General features: G+C 56.3%; 1 protein-coding gene across 1 annotated transcript; it reads left to right on the top strand.

Moving 5' to 3' along the window:
- Positions 1-1,141: 1,141 nt before the first annotated feature.
- On the top strand, positions 1,142-23,664 carry PLEKHO2 (pleckstrin homology domain containing O2). Its single transcript, XM_032621093.1, has 6 exons — positions 1,142-1,269; positions 7,236-7,385; positions 12,266-12,382; positions 16,643-16,747; positions 18,262-18,360; positions 20,677-23,664. Exons 1-6 carry the CDS (start codon positions 1,258-1,260, stop codon positions 21,700-21,702), a joined length of 1,509 nt encoding a protein of 502 aa, XP_032476984.1. The 5' UTR covers positions 1,142-1,257; the 3' UTR covers positions 21,703-23,664.
- The last annotated feature ends 2,204 nt before the right edge of the window (positions 23,665-25,868 follow it).

Below are 25,868 nucleotides of genomic sequence, written 5' to 3'. Positions count from 1 at the left end.
AGCCTGAGGGCCAGCAGAAGGCAGTGAAAGGGGAGCTGGGTCAACTGGTACAGCCGCTGCTATGGCAACCAGAGCCAAAGGAGGTCACCATTGATTCCACACGCACTTAATTCTTCCTGCAGAGGCATTGGGCAGGGTTGACCCAGAGAGCTAAGAGGGAAGAGGTGTGTGTGTGGAGGGAACAGGACCGTGCTGGAGGTTGGGATGTAGCCAGTCACTTTCTCTCCCTAGGCCTCTGATTCTCTAAGTGTAAAGTGAGAGTACAAGGTATAACTAACACCATTATCTGGTCCCTACATTTCACTCCTCGGCAAGGTTGTCAAGGCTGCAAGATTCACTGCTGGATGGGGTGGGGGCGGGGCCCTCAGATATAGGAACCAGAGGAGGACGGCTCTGAGCAATGCCCAACGAGGGCAGGAGAACACTGCATTTGGGGACCCCCGAGAGTCAGAGGCAGACCTCCTCCCCCAAAGGGACCCTGGAGTCCAGACTCTCAGCCCCAGGTCTTCCCGTTAAACGACTCTCCGGACGGGATCCGAGCTCCAGGCGCCGCCCTGCCAGGAGGTTCCAGGGAGAAGAGGACCAGGTAGTCACCACTACCCTAGCGTCAGGTAGGAAAGAAGGACTCTCTGTATGCCCCCATTTCTGGGCCGCCCAGGCCGGCTTGGCCCGGTCAGGCAACCCCAGCCCACTCGGTCAGGAGACCTGAAATGCAGATGCCGCCACCTCCTCGGGCGCTCTCTCGGTCTTGCCCCACCCCGGCCCCGCCCTCGGACCCCGCCCGCTTCCCTCGCCTCTGCCTCTGGCCGGAAGCCCCCTCCCCCTCCCCCTGCCGGTGCCCCACACCCTTTATCCCTTTCCAGTCCCACTCCTTCCGCGAGTCAGGGAAACCTCTCTCCGCTCGGTTCTCCACCCCACCCCCGTCTTCCTCCAGCTCCGGCTCCTCCATCCAGTCCCCGAGCCCCCGCCCGGCCCCGCCCAGGCTCCTCCCTCAGCCCGGCCCCGGCCCTAGTTTCCCGCCCCAGACCAGGGCCTCGGGGCCCAGCTAGTCCCCTCCTCGGGCCCCGCCCCCGGCCCCCGGAAGCCTCTCCCCGCCCTCGGCCCCGCCCCCCCGAAGTTTCTTGGGCCCCCGGCAGCCAGTGGGACAGAACGCACTGAGCCGCCGCCCGGCCGGCGGTGGATGGAGGTAACGGAGACCGCGCGGCGCCGGGAGTGAGCGGCCGAGCGGTCGAGCGGCCGGACCTCAGCGGACTCGTCATGGAAGAGGAGGTGAGGGCCGGGCCAGTCGGGGGACCTGGGCTGGGGTCTTCGAGACCCTCGCGGCGGTTGGGGTCCCTGGCTCAGGCCCTTGTTCCAGCCAGCCCCTCTCCCGCGGGTCTCCAGGCAAAGCCTAGGCAAATGAGATGAGCAGGGGCGGGGGTAGGGATAGCAGACCCATCCTCCTTCATTATTTCTGTCTTCTCTCACCAACTATGGGCATGGTGGTTGTTATTGTTCCCATTGGATTGATGGGGAGACTGAGGCTCTGGTCAGTTTGATGACTTGCTGAAAGTGTCCTAGGTTGCTGGGCTCGAACCCTGATTACCACTGACTCCCTGTGCCGTCCACGTCGGATCCTTAGGGCACACTGTGTGTGTGTGTGTGTGTGTGTGTGTGTGTGTGTGTGTTTTGTGGTGGGTCTGTGGGTTCTGGAGTCCCTGTCTCAAGGAATTTTGAGGTTTTGACCCTGTCTGGTGGCCGCAGGACTGGAAAAGTTGCGTTTTCTCCCCTGTTTAAGTCCCTGTGAGTCCCCTTTCCCCTGTGAGTCTACCTTCTCCCCTGCTTGGGTGTCAGGCCCTTGTAGGGGCTGATCCCTTCCCCTGCCTTTCCCACATCCCTGGAGGGCTGACTCCCTGGAGGAGCTGGGCAGCTGGACCAGCAATGCCCCTTGAGCCTCCCTCTTCCCCCTCAGTACCCTCTTGGTCTGGGGTGGGGTCAGACACTCTGTGACCCCTGCCCTTTACTTGCAGACTCAGTTCTCTCAGTAGCCCCCTCATCCAGGCACACTGCCAGCACTTAATGTGTGACTGTGGAATGCATAAACTAGGGAGGGGCCTGCTGTGGCTAGAGGATTTTGCTTCTGGTCCCCCAAGGGGTCTCAGCTTCTGCCCCTCCCAGACCGAGGGGAGGAGATGTGTCTTTGCCTGGATAAGTGGGAAGGAAAGATGAAACCTTCACTCTTGGGGCAGCCTTGGCTAGCTGGGGACCAGGCTGCCTGTGTCCCCATCAGTGCTCGTCTCCCTGCTTCCTGGGAGCACTGCCCAGGGGCAGCTGGGGTATCAGTCAGAGTTCTCTCCAGGCTAGGCCCTGCATTTCTGTGGGATGGTAGATAAGTCACTTCCCCTCTAAGCCTGCATTTCCTCTTCTATAAAATATAGGGTCTGGTCTCCTCCCCGGGTCCTGATTGTAGCCCCTTCTCTCAGAGTGGGTGGAAATAGGGGGCAAAGTCAGGCCACTATGATTGGCTGTGGTTTCTTGCTGACAGGGGTGGGGCTTCCCCACCCCTGCTGTGAGGGCTGGGCTGTCTGGCTGTGGCCCCTCTCCTTCTCCCAGGGGATTTGGGACAGGATTACTCCATCTCCTGATCTGCTCTGGCCCCCAATTAAGGGAAGTTCTCCTGGGGCCTCCTGGGCCAATGGCTTGTCTGGAGGTCCGCCCAGCCCTGTACTCCCTCTGGTCTTGAGTCTCTAACATTGCCACTTACTGACTCCCAGATGCCGAAAGCTCCCCGCACATCTGGGCTATCTACGGTCTTGCCCACCACCTCCCCACACAGCCGGGAGCTCCCTGTTCCCTACCCCGCCCGTCCTTTGACATCCCTCTTTTCCTCTCATTTCTTTTCCCCTTAACTTCCTCTTGTTTCTCCAGGCCTCAGTGCCCATCCTCCTTTCTCTAAAACACCTCTTAGATCTTAGTCGTCTGCTCTGCCCCATGACCCCAGGCTGGCCTCATCACCTCACTCCCAAATGGCTGCTTTTAGTCCTCCCCTGGCTTTGAACTTCCTCCCCATGCCCCAGGAACCCTGATGCCAGGCCCCCTCAGCCTCAGTGACCTCCTCCATGCAATGGGTTGGTAGTCCCCATCAGCCTGAGATTTGGTGCAGAAGTGCAGGTCTGGGCATGGGGCATCTAACCATTTGTGTTCTCAGGGCCTCAGTTTCCCCATCTATAAAATGAGGGAGGTGGGCAGTCCAGAAATGCGATGGTTTATGTGCAAAAGCTTTGAAAGCTTCAGTTATCAGTGTGAGGTATTGTTGCAACTGGACTCAGGCTTTTCTATCTCCGCCCTGGGGTTCTGCCCCTCTTCCTCTCAGTCATGCCTTTCCCTGGCTTGGCCTCCAGTGGCACCAGGCTGCTCCTTTGCCGTAATGCATCTAGAGAGAGGCAGGGCAGTGTCCTGTTGCAACACTGGTTTTGTGACCTTAAGCTAATCTTCGACCCTTTCTGGCCTGCACTTTCTCATCCTGTAGTGAAGGGGTTGAGAGTATAGGGTCTTTGGTACCTTCTGTGCCTTTCCTTCTTCTGTGGGCCAAGATGTGTGTCTCTTTCCCTCCTCACAGTCCTACCAAAACCCTTCCTTCTGCAAGGGCTTCCCAAACTAACCCCAAGTCCTTCCCCTACCAGAGAGCCAAGACCGGGATATCCGTCTGGGTCAGTGCTAGAGCCCTCCCAGTGGGCTGGGATCCTTTCAAGCAATGGGATGCCTACCCAACCCCCAGACTGGGGATCTCCCTCGTGCAGGGTCTGTGTTGCCCCCATCAGACTGGAAGTTCTCCAGGTCAGAGCCTGTGCTTCCTCTCTCTGATTGCCCCATCACAGGGCTCTGACATGGTAGGTTCTTAGCAGAGTTTGGTCAGGGCATCATGGGGTTTAGTCAAAGGGCAAAGGTCATTATCCTAAGCTCCCTGTGATGTAAGGTGCCAACAAGTTCTCTTCTGCTGGTCTCTATCTCTCTGTCACGGCCTGTGTTGGGCTTTCCACATGCTCCTTTCTGTGCACAGTGTTGGGCTGACTGACCTGGTGTCTTTTTCCTTTTTTTTATTTTTAATGAATGACCCAGAGGCCCTCCCATCTCAGGCAAAGCAGAGCCAGGCTGGTGCCCAGGGGTGCCTCAGGAGCTGCTCGCGGTGGGCGGGGGGAGGGCCTGAGTGAGGATGGGTGGGAGAAGAGAGAGCGAAACAGGAAGAACAGTGGTCAGCTGGTCAATAAGAGGAGAGGAGGCCGAGAAACTGGGCTGAGCAGGACAAAACCTCCCCTGTGAGCCCTGCCAAGGGGAGGGCCCACTTATTAAAACTTACTGGGGCATCTCCGGCCCCCTGGTGGGAGAGTGTCTGAGGGGCAGGGAGAGGGGCTGGTGAAGGATGACAGGACTCTGACCTCCAGCCAGGCCTGTCTTCTGGTGGCTCTTGCTGTGGCTGATTCCTGGCAAGGAGACCTTCTCCTGGGCTTCGGTTCATGCCACCTCTAGCCCCTCAGCTGTCACTCCCCCCATCCTCAAGTGCTTTCTCTCCTCAGTGCCATCCTGGTACTCCCATCCCTAAAGGCTCTGGACTGGCTTCCCTAGCTAATCCAGTCATGGTTTCACCGCGCACTTCTCTGCTCCATGCGGAGAGGATGGTGGTCAGGGTACCAGGTTCCAGCCTGGCCCCCGGGAGCTTCCAGCTGGCAGGAAGTTTTCATGTCTCAGGCTGTGGGTGAGGCAAGTAGGGGAGGTCACAAGTGGAGGGGGATGTGAGATCCCATGGGGTCGTGGGTGGGCCTCTGCAAACAGGAGGCGAGCTTGGAGCTCAAAAGTAGATCTGGGCAGCATGCTCCACGGTCTTGTTTAAGAGAAGCCTAGAGTCTGCAGGCCTAGCGGGTGGCCAGCTGCTGTAGTTGCTAATGGAGGGGTGTGACATGTCAGATGTTGAGGTGGGGTTTCCCATTTCCCACTTCTACCCCTCCAGCCCTGGTGGAGGCCAGCATAGAGGGGTCTCTGTGTGGATGAGGCCCCAGCGGGTCACACAGCCCATGGGGCTGAACACAGGGTCTCTGGTGATGCGGGGGGGAGGCGGGCATTGGGTGCATGGTAGGATGCTAGAGCCTCCCCCTTCTTGTCAAAGGGCCCTGAAGTCCCCTCTTTCCCTGATCAGGGTAGCTCATAACTGGCCTGTCAGCAAGCCTCTCACTTCCTCATTTCTCCATCCAGGAAGACCATTTGGGACCATTCCACTTCTCCATTTCTCTTGCCATCTACAAGTTAGGGAGAGACCCTGAGGGGGCATCTCGTATTCCTGGAGCTCCTGGGAGCATTGAGGCCCAGCAGCTAAGCCCAGAAAGGCCTTGTCCTGAATTCTGAGCCAGGCCCAGGGCAAGGGTTCCAGAGAGCCAGAGGGGATGGCAGTGACAACAGTAACAATAATGACAGCTGCCATTTACTAAGTTTAGGGTATCTTAGGCATTGCTTTGTATGTTGTATCTTTTTATTCAGCAACAAACATTTATTGAGCACCTATTGTGTGCCAGACACTGTCTAGGCATTGGGGATACAGCAGTAATCAAAACAAAAACCCCTGCCCTCACGGAGTTATAATCCTTGCAACTTCTGTTAATATCATCATTTCACAGATGAAGAAACTGAGGCTTAGAGAGACCAAGTGACCTGCCTCTGGTCTGCGTGACTTGGGCTTCAGAGCTCAGACTCCTGACCACTGGAGTACGCAGTTCAGAGGGGGAGGGGGCCACAGTAAGAACCAGACTGGGGATTCCCTGCCATGATGGAGCACAGGGAGGCCATGCCCTGTCCAGCCCCGGACAGCCTACCACACTTCTGTCTGGACTTGTCCTTCCAAAGGTAGCTGTGGCCACAGGGTATCCCTGGGGAGAGGTATGCTCCTTTTAACTGGAGCCCCATTTTTAAGCTTTATGTAAATTATAAAGCAGTCAGAATTAGTCATTGCTGATTTCCTTCTAGCATCCTGTGGATTCTGACATGCTCTTAGGCCCCCTCTCCTCCACTCGCCCCTTCACACTCACCACTGTGGGTACCAGTCATTGAAGCAAAGTGGTTAGCAAATTGGGTGTATTTTTATTTTCATTTCACAGATATTTCTTGAACACCCATTATGTGTAAAGGAACGGTACTGGGTTCTGGGGACCAAATGTGAATTCGACCCCATTAGGTAGGCATATACTTGGCGCCCAGCTACTCAAGCAGGTAATCAAGAGGCACAAGATGTCAGTGACTGGCCTGGAGACTCCAGGGTGGCTGCCATGTCCTAGAGAAGGGTTTGAGTTTACCTCCTGTACCTGCCTGTGGTCGAAGGCAGTGTCCTTGGAGCCCTCGCCAGACAAGGTGGCTACCCTAAAGTCCTGGCCTGGGGCAGGGATGAGGGCAGCGGAACCTCCTGCTTTGGGGTAGGATGCAGGGGCCGCAGAGTGGGCTCTCTAGAAGGGCAGGGGTAGGGAGGAAAATTACCACTCTGCCTGCCTGCCTCCTCCCATCCTTCGGATCCTGCATGAACGTCCTTTCCTCTGGGAGGCCTTCCTGAGCCACGCGGACCTGAGCCAGGTCCCCCGCTGTCCTCTCGCACTCCCTCCTCTTCAGTTCCCCTTCACTGATTCCTTCATAGCATTTCATGGTTGTTAATGTATTTATGTCTGGTGTTTATTTGTTCAGCTCCTCCTTCCCCACACTGCCAGCCCCATGAGGGCAAAGATGTGTTCTTTTTATTCTTCCCTGCCTACTCCAGCATCCGTGACATTGTAGGTGCTCAGTACAGCGTGTGTTGACGAGGTTGAATGAATACACGGGAGGCAGAATGGTGGAGGGGAGAACATGGGGTCAGAGAGACCCAGTTTGAATTCTGGTTTTGTCCTTTCAGCGGTGTGACTCTGGCGAGTCACCTCCCCTCTCGGAGCTTCAGTCTGCTGTGACATGTGGATAATGATGCTACCACCTGGGAGGGTAGTCGCATGGGTTAAAATGAGACAGTTTGGGCAAAACATAATACAGTGGTTCAGTATAAGGTGACTGCAGCTGTTATTGTTGTGGCTGCTGTTATTAACTGTTATTTCTGATATTGGATTGAGAATATCTGCCTCAGGGGTTGTGGGGAAGCTCAAATGGGGTGATATCAGTAGGTATCCAGCAGAGAGACAAATCTGTGTGGCCTCACGGCAGCAACCCTCATGGCGCGTCCGGATGCTGTGTTACAGGGCGTGAAGGAGGGGGGCCAGAAGCCTCGGGGAGCGCAGACAGCGGACAAGGCTGGCTGGATCAAGAAGAGCAGCGGGGGCTTCCTGGGCCTCTGGAAAGACCGCTACCTGCTCCTCTGCCAGGCCCAGCTGCTGGTCTACGAGAACGAGGTAAGGACCTGCCTGGTCCTGAGTTTGGGGGTGCCGGGTCAGGGAGCAAAGTGAGGGCAGCCCAGGCCACAAGAGGATTCCAGAAGCCGGACTGGAAGGCCTGCTTCGTTTTTGACCCGCTGTGCAACCTTGGGCGATTGCCTGGTTTTCTCTGGGTCGGTGTGGTACAAGGACAATACCTCTAGGTGCGAGCGTAGGACTCCTGGATGAGGGGCTCTTTGAAGCATATGTGTACAGGGATGTGTGTGTCTCCTCAGCTGTCCACCTACACTGCAGCTCCCTGTCCCGGGGCTAGGTTCCACATCTGTGAAGTTTCCAGAAAACTGAAGCTTGCTCCACTCAGTAATGATAGTAGAAATAATGCTTATTGCTCATGCTTGTTTGGAGGTCTTACATACCTCTTGGAGGATGCTCACAATAGTCCCTTAAGAGTGGTCATCATGGGGACTTCCCTGGTGGTCCAGTGGTTAAGACTCCGTGCTCCCAATGCAGGGGGCCCGGGTTCAATCCCTGGTCAGGGAACTAGATCTCACATGCCCCAACTAAGAGCCCACATGCCGCAACTAAAGATCCTGCACACGGCAACGAAGATCCTGCATGCCTCAACTGAGATCTGGCACAGCCAAATAAATAAATAAATATTTTTAAAAAAAGAGTGGTCATCATGTCACGTTCTACAGAGGAGCACCCTGAGGCCCAGGGTGCTCAAATCCTGTTCAGCATCTCAGTGAATGAAGGTCAGGTCTAGAACCAAAGTCAGGGATCTCTCCACCCAGCTATGTCAGCAAGTAAACTCTAAAACTTATTCTTGGTGGAAGTCCTCTAAAACACGTTGGATATTGTCTGCCTTTCAACAGAAGGTACGGGCCTAAACGGAGTCTTTCCTTGGTGGCTCAGAGTCACTGAGGATCAGGCTGTTCCGTACTGCCAGACTGTACTTTTCAGCTTTGCATTCTCCTCTGACATCAGGCTGCCAGTTGCCGCTTTTGCCGTCCTTGTGCCTCTCACAGTCCTCATATCTTCCCACTTCAGACTTGTGCCCCTTTTCATTTCAGCAGGTTTGGAACTTGGACAACCCAGGATGGGGAAGTTGTGTGTTAAATAAGTGTCAATAAAGTTCTGGGTGAAGACCTGAGGCGGAAAGGTGGCCTTTACTTAGAGATGCTGTTTATGTTCTGGGGTTGAGGCTCTCAGAGGGCCTGTCCACTGCAACTGGGCTATTACTGTATGACTCTGACAGACGGAGTACACGGGGAAGAACTGGCCTGGGGGCAGAGGAAGGGGGATCCTGCCTGTTCCCCATCGGCTTCTGTCAGCATGCCTCAGGCTGTCTTGGCAAATTCATAACTGTCGCAGACCAAGAATGATCTAGGTTGTTCAAAGGAGCTGCCTTTGAGAAGCATCTCACCTTTCCTGACCAAGTCCCCAGGCTCATGGAGTTGGGGTGTCAGAGAAGCAGCCGGAGGAGGCCAAGGGGGTGAATGGTGCAGACAGCCCCCCAGATGTTCTCTACTGCTGCTGTCCCCAAATTGGGATGTGCTGTGGTGGCAGCAGGGGGCTATTTTTATAAATGGGGCTGTCGCAGCTTCCTCCAGTCCCAGCTACCATAAGAGTTCAGTGACAGGCCCCCCAGCTGTCAGCCCATCAGGCGCTACCAGACTTGTCCTGGGTCACCTCTCTACGTCTGGCCCATGTCTGGGAAGCAGGAAGGATTTCATATCCCCTAAACACAAAAAAGTCTAAATCATGCTTTAAAAAAAAAAATCACTATTCAAAACCTCAGGGCAGTTTTAAGAACTTAGCACTCGGGGGTGGGGGAGCTTGGCACAGGAGAAGGAGTTGAGAAATGCTTACTAGTTCAATTCCTCTTTCTGATGTAAGGAACTAGGCGAGTGCGAATGACTCTTGGCTGTTTCTTTGCTGTCAGTGAGGCTGACATTCCAAAAATGCTGCCCCCGCCCAGTGCCTGCTGGTTTATCCGACTTTTCTGAGATGCAGAAGGGCCGGATGATTCAGCGTTTCAAGTTGAGAGGAGACCCAGGTCAGGCAGCCATGGGGAGCTGGGTGGTGGAGATGGAGTGACTTTTGTTTCCAGACAGAGGAGGGTATGTTTGGGCCGGTAGCTGCCTAGTCGGGGGAGGCCTGTGCCCATGGGGTAGGTGAACCTCTCTCTCTGGGATGGGGGTCGGGGGGACGTCCTTTCTGGAGTCTCACTCTGAGTCAGGCATTCAGTTCAGCAAACTTTTCCTCTTGAGGGCTGACCCTTGTAGGGTGCTGTAGGGGGAACAGAAAGGAGAGCAGACACATGCAGCAGAGGGTAGAGAGAGATGGCTCAGCAGGGAGTTAGGACCATTCTTCCCCATGACAGGGTGTCCCTAGCACCTAGTAAGATGCCTGCAGAAGTGCCTTCTGATGGGGACCCTTAGAGGAGGGAGAGAGCACTGAGGCTTAGGCTCTTGCAGGTGAGCAGGGCAGCTTCCTGGAGCAGGTGGATTTTACCAGCCCTTGTGTTGAGTGCAGGAAGCTGGAAGGGACTAGAGACTAAGGATTGGAAAGAGGTGCGTGGAGGCAAAAATGGGAAAAGATACCTGTTTGAATCTAGATGGGAAAGATCAGGCCACCCTGGCCACCTGTTCCCCTTTCCCTGAAAGGCTGAAGAGAGAGTAGGTCCATGGTTACTCACCTTAGCTGTACAATCATCTGCTTTGAAAAATACTGATGTCTGAGCTCTGTGCCCCAGGGATCCTGATGTAATTGGTCTGGGATGTTGCCTGGGCACTGGGGTTTTTTTAAACTACCAGGTGCCGCCAAGGTTGAGAATTTCTGGTATAGAGCAGAGGTTCGCAAACTTTTGTATAGGGGCTTGTTAAAACTCAGATTGCCAGGCCCATTCCCCCAAGATTATGATTCAGTAGGGATGGGCCTTGAGAATTTGCATTTCTTGTTTTTTTCCAATTATCCAATTTTTTATTGTTAGATTTAACAGACAGAAAATTATATTTCAATAAATTTAACTAGAACAAACGTAACATAGGGGTAAAAAAAGATTACAAAAACTTAAACTACATCTTGACGAAGACCTGTAGGAAATAATGTGCAAACCAGCGCTGGTCCCCAGATACACTTTGCATTAACTTTTTTTTTTTTCTCACACACACACACACACACACACACACACACACTGCATTTTATTTTTACAAGAGATAAATAAACGGACACCAAGCATTGTAAATGGATGACCACAACAAAAGCAACAATGATTGCAATTACCAAACATGAAACACACTCATACTATGTCATAATATTGACATTGAGTCCAGGAATCCTCCACTGTAACAGCTCCTTTACTTTGCAGTGAAAATTGATTTGTATATTTTTTGCCTCTGAGTCCTTGTGGGATATATATATATATATTTTTTTTTTATTCAAGAGAATTTGCATTTCTAACAAGTCCTCAGGTGATGCTGTGGCTGCTGGCCCAGGTACCACACCTGGGGGACCACTGGTGCAGAGCAGCCTGCAGCTAGGGCACTGTCCAGCTTCTGGCTCTGCCTGGAAGGAGTCTGGTATGCTACAAAGGGCTCTGGCTTGGGAGTCAGAGGATGGGTGTTTGCGTTTGGCCCTGCTCCTTACATTTGGGTCTGTGCCCAAGGGTAAATTTCTTCGCCTCCAGGTCTCATTCTCTTCCTCTATAAAATGAGACAAATACTGGGGCTCTAGGATTTCAGGGTGCTTGAAGGACTCAGGAGAATCGGGGATGCAAAAGTGCTCACTAAGTGTCAGGGTTTCTTAGTATATGCGACTTATCATGGAGGGAAATTGGGGCATTTCCTCTGCAAATAATCAAGTCACTGCCTCCCAGATATTCCACCCCAAACTGTGGAGCACTGAGGCGGTCCCTGGTTGGATGCTCTGCATGGTGTCCAACAGCAGGAGTTGGCTTAACTTGTGTGCCCGTCTCCAGGGCCTGCATCTGCTTCCCTCGAGTCTCCAAGGGGCGAGTGTGCCACACCAGGAAGCTGTTCCAGCTGGGTGTCCCCTGGAAGTGGAACCAACTGACCAACACTGAGGGAGGAGGGTGTCCCAGACAGCTGGCTGGAGAGGCACCTGGTGGGTAGAGCCCATGAGGAGAAAACACTCAAGGGCCAGGGCTGGCAGGCAGAAAGGCAGCCCAGCCAGTGTCCAGGGGTGGCTGAGAAGAGGCTGGCCACTGTCCTGGCCACCAGCCTTACTAGTGATGAGGCCTCACGGTGGCAGACTCAGGGGGTACTCTAGAAAGAACCCTTGCCTTCTCCATTGTGCAGGCCATGGAGAGTGGCCTTTCACCCCAAGCCAAGGGTCAACAGTGGAAGATGCCAAGTGGGGAAGTCAACTCCGGATCACTGTGGTGAAGGCGGGTTGTGTAACCTCAAACAGCCTTATTCACGCTTCTCTCTGTGGCTCTGCCTGGAAAGCCTTTTTTTCCCCTCGTTTGTGACAACTTGCTCCTTCTTCCAGACCACCTCTTTCGCAGGTCTCTGCCTGGCTCCTGGGCCTGCGTGGACTCCCAGGCACACTTTCGTAAGCCTTTCTAGCTTCCCCGTTTCCTCCTTTGACCTTAGGCACATTTGAGTCAGCCCTGCTACCCGCCTTCGGGCTGTGAGCCCCATTTCTCATATGGATGGTGAGCCTTGAGGGCATCCCTCCAACCAGCGTGGACTGAACACCGTCTCCTTGCCAGGGTCTGAATGCTGCATCTTGGTGGTTGATTGGCAGCCCGAGGGCCCCCTCTGACCAAGCAGTGCCCTCACTGAGTGGGATCAGGGTCTGGGGCAGGGCCTGGGTGTTTGAGGGTCTAGGGCATCTAGCTCTCACCATGTCCCCTGTGTCTCCCTCCCCAGGATGAGCAGAAGTGTGTGGAGACAGTGGAGCTCGGCAGCTATGAGAAGTGCCAGGACCTTCGTGCCCTCCTCAAGCGGAAACACCGCTTTATCCTGCTGCGGTCTCCAGGGAACAAGGTAGGGCAAGGCCTGCTGCTGACTGACCTCACTCCAGGCCAGGGTCTGCTGGGCAAGGTCACCCCTGGAAGGCTGTCTAAGACAGGCTGGGCCCCTGGATGCAAGTCTGCAGGCTCTCTGTTGAATGTGGCTGAGGCTCAGACCCAGGGGCTGCCACAGGTTGGACCTTTGGCTTGCTTTTAACTTGAAGTCACCCCAGCCCCTGGTTGATAGGAGGCGCATTTAGAGCTCTGCTGAGAGCTCTGCTCCCCTCTCCCCTTCTAGGCCCTGGGGCCTCCTTCCCAGGCTGTAGTTGGAAAGTAGTCTTTGGGAGGTGGGGCCCTTGGCCATCTCCCGTACCCAGGAGGCCCAGGACTGAGGCAAGAAAGCTGGGGATGAGGCCTTCACCCCACCAGGCCTCTGACACCCTGACGTAGTCAGGCGGCCACACCCTCCCCTCATCCCAGGCCTTCCTGGGTGGGCCACCTCTCCTACCTTTCATCCTAGGCTCAGTGCTTGGACCTGCAGCCCCCCAGCTTTCCTCCCTTTGCACTGTTCTTTCTTGGCTGAAGCTGGAGGAAGTCTCTTGCCTGAGAGGTTCTTGCCCTGGGACACTCTGTGTGTGTGGATGCACCCCACACCTCTGGCAGGGAGTCCGGGTGGGTGTTAACATGTGGTAGAGTTTCACAGATGTCAGGAGGGAGATCAGATTGGAGGCTGGCATTTACAGCACCTCTCGCCAGCTCACGCCAATCTGCAGCTGGGCCATGCCTCGCCCCAACCTCTGCATGTCATGTGGGGCCTCGCAGAGCGGGGCTGAGTCACAGAGGCTGGGGGTTGGAGAGTGGGCCTCGTCTGGGCTTGCCCGAAGCCATTCTGTCTCTTTCATAGGTTTAAGGGCCAGGAACCCAGTCCTCTGTGGTCCCCGGAGCTCTGGGCCCTGGAGGAGACCATGATGCTTTACTCACTAACCCTCTGTCCCATTTGGCGGTGGTTGGGGGCAAGGGAGCCACCGTGGAGCTCTGACCCTGCGGGGGGGGTGTGCCCAGGGTAGGGGCAGGTTTCATTGACCTCTGATGCTTAGGGCTCTCTGAGGAAGGGGAGAGCCACATTTTGGTCTTTCAGGCCCTGGAACCCCAACCCTGTCCTGGAGATCCGCTTCCTCTCTCAGTGGCGCTGTATTTGTGCGTGTGTATTTGGGGAAGGTGTAGAGTGCGCGATATGTGAAGGTCTGCCTGTGTGCCTGATATGCGTGTGTGCACCTCTTTATGTGCCGCTGAGTGTTCGCCTGGCCCAGGGGCTGCCTGGGTCTTTGTGTGTCCCTTAGTGAGCGTATGTGGATGTGAGGTGGAGGGGACCTTGCTTCTCTGTCCTCTGCCAGCACGGTTCTGTGGGCCACCTCCTTTCGCGGCTCTGAGAATCATCTGGTGGTGGGCCAGGTGGGTCCGGCCCCACCGGGGGGGGGGCGGCGCGCGTCACCTTCCGAGAGGCCTGTTTGTGCAGCTGCATTGTCAGCTGCTTCGGCCAGCACCCTCCCTTTCATCCCTGAATCGTGCCAAGAGTTCAGGTCAGCTCTGGGTGACCCTGGGAGCAGGGCGAGGGTCGGGGAGATAGGGCCGTGGAGTGATTGGTGGGGGCTGCTGGGCAGCGGGAGCGCAGCCCACGCTGGTTCCGGCTCAAGGGCCCCTGACCCTCGGCACCCAGGAGCTCACACAGAGAGTGGGCGCTCTCCAAAGGCCAGATGGTAGACGGCCCCCGCCCCCCCCCCCAGCATCCTCTCTCCTTTCCTATCGCCCTGGGTGTTCCCCTCCTCAGGGAGGCTGCAGGCTGGCCGGGAGGTCACATGACCCCGGCTGTCTGGTCCAGAGGACGCCTTTTTTTCCCTCTAATCAAATAAACAAAGACTCCAGTGTCTTGCGTGCCCCTCTCCCTCCTGCCTCCCTGTCCCCACGCCCCTGCCATGAGGTCACAGGCAGACGCTGCCAGGAAGCAGGGTGGCCTCTGCTGGGCCTTGCTGCCCCACTGGTTTCAGCCAGCTTGGCCCTTTCCTCTTTCCTGTCTCCTCTCTCCCCCTCCCGCTTCTTTCCTCTCTGCCATTTTGTCCTCCCCCCTTTTCCAGCCATGTGGGCCTTCTCTGTGTCCAGTCCCGTTAGCTTCTAACCTCCTAGTGGGGCCTGTGCTAGGAAGGGCTTGAGGAGGGACGTGTGCAGCCTTCAGGACATAGGGGTGGGGCAAGAGGAGCAACTTCTTGGTCTCCTGTTTGTCCCCATTCGGACCACCTTGTGGGATGCCTGGCTCATTCAGCAGGATTTCAGGGTTCCTTAGGGTGACGCTGGGTCCCATTTAACTTTGTATTCCCTCTCCTAGGGGAGCCCCTGGGCCAACACCCTCCCCCCAGCCTGCCTAGGTAGGCTGTCAATGGGAAAGGGTCACAGCTTGGGTTGAGTCCAGTGGTTGTGTTTTTGTCCCACTGAGGCCCTGAGTAGTAAAGAGACCTGTGCAGGTCTCATTGCAGGTTGGTGCGACTAGAACGCTGTGAACTTGACTCTCAGGCCAGTGCTCTTTCTCTTGCTGCATCTGTTGCTGAGTTCAAGTGTATGCCTCTCAAGCTCTCTGGGATGCTAAGTCCTGCACCAGGCAGGGACCCCACCAACTCAGGGCCTGTGAGCAGGAGAAGCGTAGCTGGGCTCATGGGCTGCCCTGGGTCACCTTATTCGCAGCCCTCATTCAGGGCTGGGTGGGCCCTTTCAGAGCCCAGATGCAGCGCTGTCCCTTCCTGAGCCCCTAGCGGCCCTGATGGCTGGGCTGAGGCAGTTGCCAAGGTGCCCTGGGGTTTTCGACTTAGCTGCCGATCTGCTGCCAGGATCAAATTTACCCTGGTCATGCAAATGAGCATTGGGCTGTGCCTGGCATGGGGAGGTGGGTGGAACCAGGGCCCTGTGTGAGGAGAAGGCAGAGGCAGCCAGGAGGAAGTTATATAACAAGGATGCTGAGGGGGCCAGGCGGGCTGCATGTTACATAACTGGGAGAGCAGCAGGAGGGAAAGCGCTATCTTAACACCCGGGCAGGGATGGGCAGCTGGCGACCCGCCTGACAAAGAACTAGGGCTTCTTAGTGTCAGAGTGCGCAGCGGCCCCAAGACAGGAACCTTGGGCCAGTTCATTCATTGATTAGCTATTCATTCAGTAACCATTTCTGAGTACCTACTATGTGCCAGGCTGTGGCTTTAGTCATGTTTAATTCCCTCAGCATTGCTTTGTGGTAGGCGGTGTCATCCCTTTTTCCAGATGAGGAAACTAGGACTGTTTTGTCCAGAAGGAGATAAATGGTGATAATTCCTATTACTGAGCACCTGCTCTGTGCCCACTTCCACGTTTAACACTTTGCTACATCACTGATCTTCATAGCTCCCTGAGGCTCCGAGCCAGCCAGCTGTGAGTGCTGGTCTGTCCAGCTCAGAGGCCCTACTGCTGTGTCCACCATAGGGGCGGCTCCTGGGTTTGTGTGGCCTCACTCCTTCCACTGTTTCCTGTCTGACCATGGGGCCTGGCAGGAAGGGGCCTCTCTGAGCTGCCTTCTGATGCTAATGTAGGAGTTTGGAGCTCCTGCCTGAGGTGGGAAGGAACCCGTGGGGAGGCGTGGGATGAGGTTGGGTGTGAGGTCAAGTCATGGGGTTACTTTAGGCCACCTTGGCCAAGTCCCATCCCATCTGATGAGCCTCTATATGATGATCTATATGATGAGGGGGCTGGAATTGACCCCCTAATGCCCTTTCTCTCTTGCAGCCTGTGATTCAAGGCCAGAAAGGAGACCCTGGGACTTTTTCACTTGTCCAGGACTGGTTGTGGGGCCCACTGGGCCGCTGCAGGCGGCCCTGGTTCCAGTGGGCCTTCACCAATGGACACCCCTCATGCCTGTCACCTCTGTCATTGTACTTAGTCTGGTGGAAGTAGACTGGGACTACTCCTACTTTACAGAGAAAACTCAGAGGTCAGGCAGCTGGTCTGGGGGAGTCACATGGAGTGAGACCAGATCTGGGCAAGGCTGATTCGAATCCAAATCTCTGGCAGCTGTATACATGGAGAGGGCCCCTTCTCTGCTGGATCTGTCCCCTCCCTTGCTCTGAAGCCCCAGTGTCAGACCTGATGTGGGGGTCATTGTGGTTTGCTCCTGACCAGCTGTGCGGGGGCAGACTTCAATCTGGGGTGGGAAGCTTCCTCAAGACCCCAAATGGGAACCCTTTTAAACATCTACTATCCACCCCACGCATGCCCCTTGCAGGTCAGCGACATCAAGTTCCAGGCATCCAACGGGGAGGAGAAGGAATCCTGGATCAAAGCCCTCAATGAAGGGATCAACCGAGGCAAGAACAAGGCTTTCGACGAGGTGCGAGGAGGTCCTGTGGATGGCTCTGGGTCTCCTTTCCCACCGTGTGTGATCTCAGAGTGGACCCTGCCCCACCCCACCCTGACAACCCCTTGATTATGTCACTGCTACAAACACTGGGGCACCTGTGGTTGTTACCTCGTTTAATCCTCACAACACCCCTCAAAGTAGGTGGTTGTGTTCCCATGTTACAGATGAGGACACTGAGGTGTAAGGAAGTTAAGTAACTTGTTTTAAGTTAAAACGTGGGTAAGTGGTGGGGTAGAACTTAACTGGGTACAGCCATGCATCCTTTCCAACCCAGCCCCAGCCGGAAACAGCAGGAAACAGCAGAGAGGTCTGTGGGTGAGCTGAGAGCCTGACAGCTCACTCTTCAGTTGGGCGGTGAAGTCCAAGCTTGGCTGGCTCTAACCCTGGGCCTCCTTATCTGCTTGCAGTGGCCACCCAGCCCCCTGTGCTGTAGTGGCGATGGCAGCAGGGCCATGATCTGGCTTTCGGCAGGCAGGGTGTCCCAGGGGGCCAGATCTCCTAGGGAGGGTTTATCTTTGACATCATGGATTCATAGCTGTTTGGGCAAAAATGGGCTTGGGGGGGCCACCTAGAGTGACCCCTTGGATTGCAGAAGACTGAGACCCAAGGGGAGCGAATTTTCCCACACAGGTTCCCTCTTAACACCCAGGTTCCCTGCCTCGCAGCCATGGCTCCTGGATCACGTCTTACATGACTGTGCCATGCTCAGCCCTCACTTGCTTGGGAAAGTGTCCCCATTTCGGGGGAGAGAGTGTTGGAGGCCACAGGAGCATGGGCTGGGTCTCGGCCCACAGCCTTGGCGGAGCAGGACCAGCTCCTCCACTGCAAAGACCCTCAGGTGGGCCTGAGCCTCACCTGTGGGCAGAAGAGTCTTAGCCCACCACCCCCCACCACAGGGCCAGGCTGCTCCGGGATTCAGAGTCTGGATTTCCCACGTGACTCTTCCTATGGCTTCCCGGCTACTCCCCACCCCCATTCCTTATCCTTAGAGAGGAGATGCTGCCCCCCAGACTCCCTGACCCCTGGGGGTGGAGGCCCTGCTCTTTCTTGAGCTATCCCCAGGGGTCCTGGGAGAGTGACTGGGGCCAGGGAAGGTCTTTCTGGAAGCCAGGTACTAGGGGATCATGGGCTGTCTTCTCCCCGCTCCCCCCAAGCTAAGCGCAAGAGCAGCCTCGGGGCTGCCTACATATTGCAGTGGACTGAGGGGTGAGGGCTGATAGCCCACATTTAGGCAGGAAGACTGAGGCTGAGCAAGCAGCTGCAGAGAAGGGAGAGCCTCAGACTGCAGAGAGATGACACAGGCTGTGTAGAGGCGGGGGGAAAAGCAGGGAGGTGCCTCAAAGAGAGGGACAGCTGGGGCCCTTGACCCTGCCAAGCAAGGATGCAGGTGCAGACCCTGCCTCTGAGTCTCAGGTTAACGCCTGGGCGTTTCCTCCTCTCCTCAAGGCCTGCTGGGGACTGACATGGTTCCCTGTCCTTCCCAGGTAAAGGTGGACAAGAGCTGTGCCCTGGAGCATGTGACACGGGACCGCGTACGTGGGGGTCAGCGGCGCCGGCCCCCTACAAGAGTCCACCTGAAGGAGGTAGGGCCTTGGCCCCAGCTTGGGAAGGTTGGGAGTCAGATGAGCCTGGGACCACAGCTCCTTAGGTGGCAGCGGGCTTGGGCCACCTTTTTCCTGAGCACTCTTGGTATCGGGCTGCCTGAGTGGCATGCGGGGTGTCGGTGTGGAGGCGCGAGTGCTGTATGTCCTCAGGGAGTGGGTGCGCCTGCTTCCTGTGTTGAGTCCACGCGCCTTAACCCAAGCTGGTGCTGGAGGGAAACTGAGAGCCTGAGGCTAGTCCCCGCCTCTCAGAGCTCAGCTTCCAGCTGGAGAGGAGACCTGTCCACGGACTGCTCCAAGCAGCGCTGTCTAATTTTGGTACAGAGGGCGGCTCAGGCAGGCTGAGCAGGAGGGACCACAGAGGACCCACAGACACCTGAGCTGACCCTTGAAGCACGGGAACGGTTTCAGTGGGCAGACTTGGAGTGAGGGAGGTCCTGGGTGGAGGGAATGGTGCGAGCTTGAGGCCCAGGGCAGGGGAGTTTGAGGTGTGCCTGGTCCCTTTGGCTGGGAGATGTGTCTGGGAAGGTGGGGTAGGGGGGAGGAAATTGTGGAGGCCTTGAAAGCAGGAGTCGGGGGCAGGATGGATGGGAGGGTGCATTGCAGAGGTCAGTTGGAGGCCCTGGGTAGGATGGGTCAGGTTGATGGAGGGAAAGGCAGGGGGCCAGGAAATAGAGGCAGGGGTGGGGCCTCTAGGCCCCAGGAGGGGGTGAAAAGGGAGGGGCCGGTGCAAGAGACACTGGGAAGCAAGAGCCACCTGGGCTTGTGATTGAATTCGGGACTCGGGGAGGCGGACTGGACAAAGAGGGAGGGTTGTCAGGAGTGCCCCCAAGCCTGGAGACCCGGCGAAGGGAGGCCCTGGACACAGGGAATGTGGGAGAAGTTATGGGCAAGGGGGAGGGGGAAGGGAGGAGCCCTTCGTCAGACCAGTGTTACTGATGGGTGTCGATAGTTGGGGGAGAGACCTTGGAGTTCAGGAAAGAACCTCAGCAGATGCTGCCTTTGGGGAATGGGGGGCAGTAGGGAGCAAAGGAAGAGGAAGCCAGAGAGTGGCGCATCCAGAGAGAAGGGCACAGGACTGGGGGTCATCAGCCAGGTTGGCAGCCACAAGTCACGAGGCAGGACTGAGGAAAAGGCAGATGGTGGCGTTTACAGCACATTTTCTCAGCTTAGGGCTGTCATGGGGTGCAGGGCTGGGGATGCTGGAGAGAAGGAGACAGACCATGGCGGGGAAGGAGGGAGACAGAAAGGGGCCAAGGTCATTGGAGGGTTTGCTGGTGAGATGAGATAGCCTGTTCATGTCTGTCAGCGGAGGGAAAAAAGCCTGCAGAGGGAGTGACTGAAGTAGCCAGAGAGGAAAGTCATGTCTGAGGGAAGAGGCCTAGGAGGTGTGGGGCAGGCCAGCCTTGGAGAGGGGAACCCTCTGAGAAGAATTCAGGGAGGCACTCGTGTCCAGTGATTGAGCGCATGTGTAGGCCAGGTCACCCTGTGTGTGTAAAAGGGAGTGAGGGACCTTGAGGGACCTTGGGAAGGGCCTCCTGCCCAGCCCCGCCCCAGGCCCTCTGAGGCTCCCTGGGAGTTTTCCCCATGATCGTGGGGCTGCTGGGTGTCCCTGTGGGCCCCTGGGGCCAAATGGGGCCAGCTGCCTGCTGGGTGCAGCTGTTCTCCTCTGGCACTCAGCTGTGGTCTGGGGCTGCCCGTGTCTGGGGCCACACGTGACAGCACGAGGAGAGTGGGCACCAGCTGCTGAGCAGCTGGGCAGGCGAAGGCTGTAGAGCTCTGGCCCGGAGGGCTGGCCGACCGGACAGAGGTCTGCAGGGCGAGCAAGCTCAGGATGGTGCAGGAGACCCACATGTGGGTTCTGGTCCTGTCGCCTGCTGACTGCGGGGACCCTGGGTGGGTGGTTGCAGAGAAGGAACCCGCCCAAGACCCACAGCCAGGGTGGAACCATGTCCCCTGACACCCAGGCCAGCACAATTGCCATTCAAAAGAGCGGCCTATCACACAGGCTGGAAGAAGCCAGGCTGGGGCGCTGAGAGCGCACCCTAGCTCTGGCTTCCTGGCCTGTGATTTCAAAACCAGGAATTCTATGGAAGTGAGAGACAGGAGAGGATTCATCAGAGAATCACTTTAGCTTCTAATCAGGTGGCTTTGGAAACCAGAGCAGAGGGCATGGAGAGTAGGGGGCCAGGGGCCTGGGCAGCCTAGATGGGAGGGCTTAAATACCCTGTAGGTGGGCACACCTGACCCAGTGGCTGGTCATCCAAGTTGATGCCCATATCCTGCCCCTCCACCCAGGTAGCCAGTGCAGCATCCGATGGGCTTTCGCGCCTGGACCTTGATGTTCCTGACAGCGGGCTGCCAGTGTTTGCACCCAGCAATGATGTCAGTGCAGCCCAGCCCCGGGAGACACCCCGGCCGCCCATGCCTCCTACCAAGCCTTCCACAGCACCTGAGATGACCAGTCTTGGTGACGGAGTGGAGACCCCTGTAGGGGAGAGAGCCTCAACCCCCGTCCCAGCAAGCTCTGAGGCCCACCCTGAAAGCCGAGAAGACTCAGAGACTCCAGTGGGGGAGGACAGGGGCTCTGAGCAGCCCCCCAGCAGGGTCCTGCCTGACAAACTGAAGGTGAGCTGGGAGAGCCCCAGCCCTGAAGAGCCCCCTGACCCTGAGAGTACAGAACCGCCCCAGGTGCCCGATTCTGGGACTTCCAAGGCCGTGCCTAGGGAGGGTGGGAAGCCCGCTCCACCCCCTACACCCCCAGCCAAGATCTTATCGGAGAAACTGAGAGCCTCCATGAGTGGTGTGCAGGCTTCTGAGCCAGCCCAGAGTCCTGGGGCCTCTGAGCCCTCTGCCCAAGGCCCAGCACAGGTCTCGGTGAATGGTATGGATGACAGCCCTGAGCCCATCAAGCCATCCCAGGATGCAGGCACCCCAGGAACTTGCCCAAAGGATGCAGCAACGTCCACAGCACTGCCCCACTGGGACCCGCAGCCTCAGTTCCATCCCCGCTGCTCCTCCCTGGGGGACCTGCTTGGGGAAGGCCCCCGACGTCCACGGAAGCCTGGGGGACAGCTGTATCGGGCCCAGCTGGAGGTGAAAGTGGCCTCGGAACAGACGGAGAAACTGTTGAACAAGGTGCTGGGCAGTGAGCCGGATGCTGGGAATGCCGAGACGCTGCTCAGCCAGGCCGTGGAGCAGCTGAGGCAGGCCACCCAGGTCCTGCAGGAGATCAGAGATCTGGGAGAGCTGAGCCAGGAAGCACCTGGGCTCCGGGAGAAGCGGAAGGAGCTGGTGACCCTCTACAGGAGAAGCGCACCCTAGGGCCTGCCAGCCCAGAGCATGGTCCCTCCCGGCCAGCTCAGTCCATTGGAGCCCAGCCCTGCCGAGAAATGTGCTTCTTTCCAGGCTGTAGAAGGGCCATCAGGCATGTCAGGGTTTGGCCAGGACCTGCAGAGACTCCTGGGATCCTTCTCGCCCTGCCCTGGCCAGAGGTGCCAAGTGCCACCCAGGGCTGCTCTCTGGCCGGGCCTCCAGCTCTGGGCTTGGGCTGGGAGCACACATGCGGTACCTCTGTGCTGGCATGGTCGTTCCGAACAGCCCCAGGGCCCTGGCACAGCGCTCGGGTTTTTGAGGGCGGTGTCATCTCTGCTTCGCGCCCTCAATAGTTTACATTCCTGACTTCTGAATAGAGCACAGCTGAGCCCCCCTGCCGCCTCCATGTCCAGATGTTCCCAGGCAGAGGCAGCTTCAAGCCATAAGCAACCCTCCCCCACCCCCCCTATTCCTAGTAGCTGCAGGGGCCTTGGGTCTAGACTAGAGGTTTGTCCTTCAGCTGAGTGAGACCTGGAACCCAGCTAGGGCCTCTGAAAGCAGGTGGGAGGCATCTGTGTGAGAAAGCCATTAGCTGTGGGGCCCCTCCCTGGGCCTGTTTCCTATTCTGCAGGCCTTCCCCTCTGGTGAGCCATGATTGGAGGACTCCAGGGTGGAGGAGGAACTCGAAGGGTCTCATAGTCTAGTCCCTGCCCCTGGACCTGCTTGTGTCCAGCCTTGCACATTCCTGTACAGGTGAACCCGATGTCGACATCAGAACATCCTGTATGTAATTCATTATAAATCAACCTTCAGAAGAGAAGCTGCCCCAACTTCTGTGCCTCCCAGATGGGATTTATATCTGGGTCTCTGTGGTTGCTTCTCAACCCAAACAGGTCCGGTACCCCAGTTATTTCTTCAAATGCCGTTGGGAGTGTGTTGGGACCTGAACCCACTTCCCTCTCCCCTTTCCCCTCACCCCTCTGGCTCAGGCTAGAGGGACTGCTCCTCCTGAACTTCTTGTGGAAGGAGCATTAGCTCCTGTCCCTTTCGTGGTCCGTGCCTGCACCCTGGGCCTCTCCCGAGCCCCTCCCCGCCGTCGTCTCGGGCTGCAGGAGCACATCCAGTCTCCATCCTGCTGCAGCGGCCGGACTGAGGGCAGTCTATAGGTGCAGAGGCCCTGAGGGCCACAGCCACTCTCCCTGGGGCCTGTGGGAGTAGGCGCAGCTTCTGACAGGCCTGCTCAGGGGTTTCTGCAAGTGCACTTTTGTTTACTGAAAGAGAAGGAGGGTCACAGCTGCGTGCCTGGCCTTCCTGCCCACTGCCTCACCCCCAGCCACCAGTCATGCCCTCTGAGGCCCGCTGGCACAGCTCACTGCCTTCTTCTCCTTGGTTCTTGAGGACAGTGGCCAGGGATTGGGAGGGGCACATGTCCACTCTGCAGCCTGTACTGGGCAGGGGTGGGGGCAAGCAGCAAGGTCATGGCTCGTGAGCCCGCCTTGGCCTCCCTAAGCCACACTCCTTGAACAGACTAGGCTCCCATGCCCCAGTCTGATGTCTCTCCATCTGTCTCCAGTATGAGAGCAAGAATGTCACCAGGGGCCCACAGTCACGTGGCCCCCTGCAGTCTTCCTTTGGGGAACAGCCTTGCTCCACCAGCAGCCTGGGCTGGCTGGAGCATTAGCCAAGTCACCTCCTTCCTGGGACTAGAGCCTCAGTTTCCTCCTCTGATAAGTGACCAGGCTGAGCAAGTAGCTCTGGGGTCACCTTAGTGGCCTAATGCCATTGGTTTCTGTGGGGTTCCTGTGCCTTGGCAGCCTGGACACGAGGGGGAAGCCAGCTTCCAGGGGAGGGGAGAGGATCGGGAATTCACAGGGGCTGCCTGGCCTGCCTCCTTGACGAGGGTGGCATTCCATGCCTTCTGCTTATGAAGCGCCTTTCTTGAAGTTTGGCAATAAATCCCTTTTCATGGAACTTCGCTGCCACAAGCCTGTTTGTTGGTGTGGGGACCAGCTCCAGGGCCTCATGGAAGCAGAGGGTAGGTGGTGGTTGACCGGGGCATCACCTTTCCTCCAAGCTCTCTTCAAGGGCCCACTTCCCATAGTCCAGGCTGGGGCCCTCGCCCTCCCTCAGTGCTCCACCTTCGCTAAACTTGGCCAGGTGCTCCAGTCTCATCCCCTGCCCCCAACATGTTTCTACAGCCCGGAGGCCAAGTGTCATAGGGAACAATGCTTTTCAGTTTTTAAAAACTTCATTTGGAAATAATTTCAAGCACAGAGAAAAGTTGCGAGAGTAAGTATAGTACAGAGAACACGCATATACTCTACTCAGATTGACCTGTTGGCTTGTCTTTCGAGTGCCTTCTCTCTGTAATACACAATTTTTTTTCTGAGTCTTTGGAGAGTTAGTTATCATGGCCCCTTTCCCCTAAATACTTCAGTGTGTATATCCTAAAAATAAGCATATTCTCTCATTAATCTTAGTGCAGTTATCAACTTCAGTAAATTTAACACCGATAGAATACTTACTGTTCATATTCTGATTTTGTCGTTAGACCCAATAATATCGTTTAACCACATGTTGCCTCCCGTGTAGGGTTGAATATTACATACATGTCTCTTCGAGTCTCCTTTAATCTGAAATGTTTCCACAGCCTTTATCTTTCATGATGTGGGTATTTTTGAAGAATACAGTCCTCCCCGGCTTTTTAATAGAATATTGTTCCTTTGGGGTTGGTCTGCGGTTACTTCACAATTAGATCAAGGTTATAGAGTCTTAGCCAGAGAACTGCGTAGGCGATACTAGGTCCTTCTCAGGGAATCACATCTGGAAACACAGCCTCCATCCGACTTTTACTGGTGATGCTTATTTGGATCACCCAGTCAAAGTGTCTGATTTTTCTGTTGTATGGTTACATATTTTTCTCATGTAACTAATAAGCAATCTGGGAGACTTTTGATTAAAGACCATGCACAAATATGTTGCACCACATCAAAATTTCCCCTTAGATCTAATCCATTGATGATGCTTGCCTGAACAGGTGTTTCCTATGATGGTTCAAAATGATTCCAGCTGTCATTTTAACCTCAGAGCCTGGTCCTGGTTGGGGTGATCCTGGGCCCTGCCTTATGCCTGTGGCACCCCTAATACATCTCAGCAGGACCCCAGGGCTTTGCTGAGTGCTCTTTGGAAACCCCTGGGCCAGTAGACAGAGCTCCACTCAAGTCAAGCTGCTGGGAAGGTGTCAAGTCCCACCCAGGGGCTTCAGTGAATCTCAGCCTCTCGGGGCCTCAGTTTCCTCACCCATAAAAGGGAGATTGCAGTGCCACCCGCTCCCCACGTGGGCAAGCACCACAGTGCTCCCCAAAGGCCGGCTCCCTTCCTTATCTGTGAGGGCTGCTGGAAAGGCCTGGTGGTCAACACAACAGGAAGCACCTGGCCCGGGCTTATTGACTGTTCTATGACTTTCGTATCCCTCCTGAATTCCCCTGCCACTGACCTGACGTGTGTCCACCATACCAAGTGGGTGGCCTGCAGAAGGTGGGCCATTTCACCTTATCGTTAAGGAGGAACCAAAGTAAGGGAGAGAAGTCCCTTTATCGACGGGGGCATACTCCCACCCTGGCCCAGGAACAAAGTCTCCTCCCAAGCGACGCCTTGAAGGGAGCAGCTGCTGGGAAGGTGTCAGTGGCCAGCCAGCCGCAAGACTGAGGAAGGATGTGGTGAGAACTTTCTTTCCTTCTGGCCCTAGGGGCTGGAGGCCTGTGCAGAGAAACGGAGCCTTTTTCTTTTGAATATGCGTCCCCTATATCTCAGTGGCCTGAAGTCCTGTGGGGTTTTGCAAAACACAGGTGGCTGCCTTCAGGCGGGACCCAGGACAGAGCGGGAGGGTCTGGTGGGGAAGGGGACATCCAGATTGCCCCTCCCTCTGCCCCCACCTGAGCCTGGACCCTGGAAGCTCCCTGTGTCTTTCTGGAGCCACCATATTTTATGCCTTCCAAGTCCTGTGTTCCTGCCTCCCAGCCTCCCTGACCCCTACTCTCATGTCCCAGACATGAGGCAAGGACTGTCAGAAAAGACCTCACAACTCGCTCAAGTGGAGGTTTCTGTGATGTTACGAGGAGGCTCTGTTGTGGGATGTGGAGGGTGGAGAGGTGATGGTGGAAATTCTGCCCTGT

The sequence above is a fragment of the Phocoena sinus genome, chromosome 2, assembly GCF_008692025.1.
Source record: "Phocoena sinus isolate mPhoSin1 chromosome 2, mPhoSin1.pri, whole genome shotgun sequence".
NCBI lineage: Eukaryota > Metazoa > Chordata > Mammalia > Artiodactyla > Phocoenidae > Phocoena > Phocoena sinus.
The sequence above is the reverse complement of the archived record's forward strand: the minus strand, read 5'-3'. Positions and strand labels throughout refer to the sequence as shown.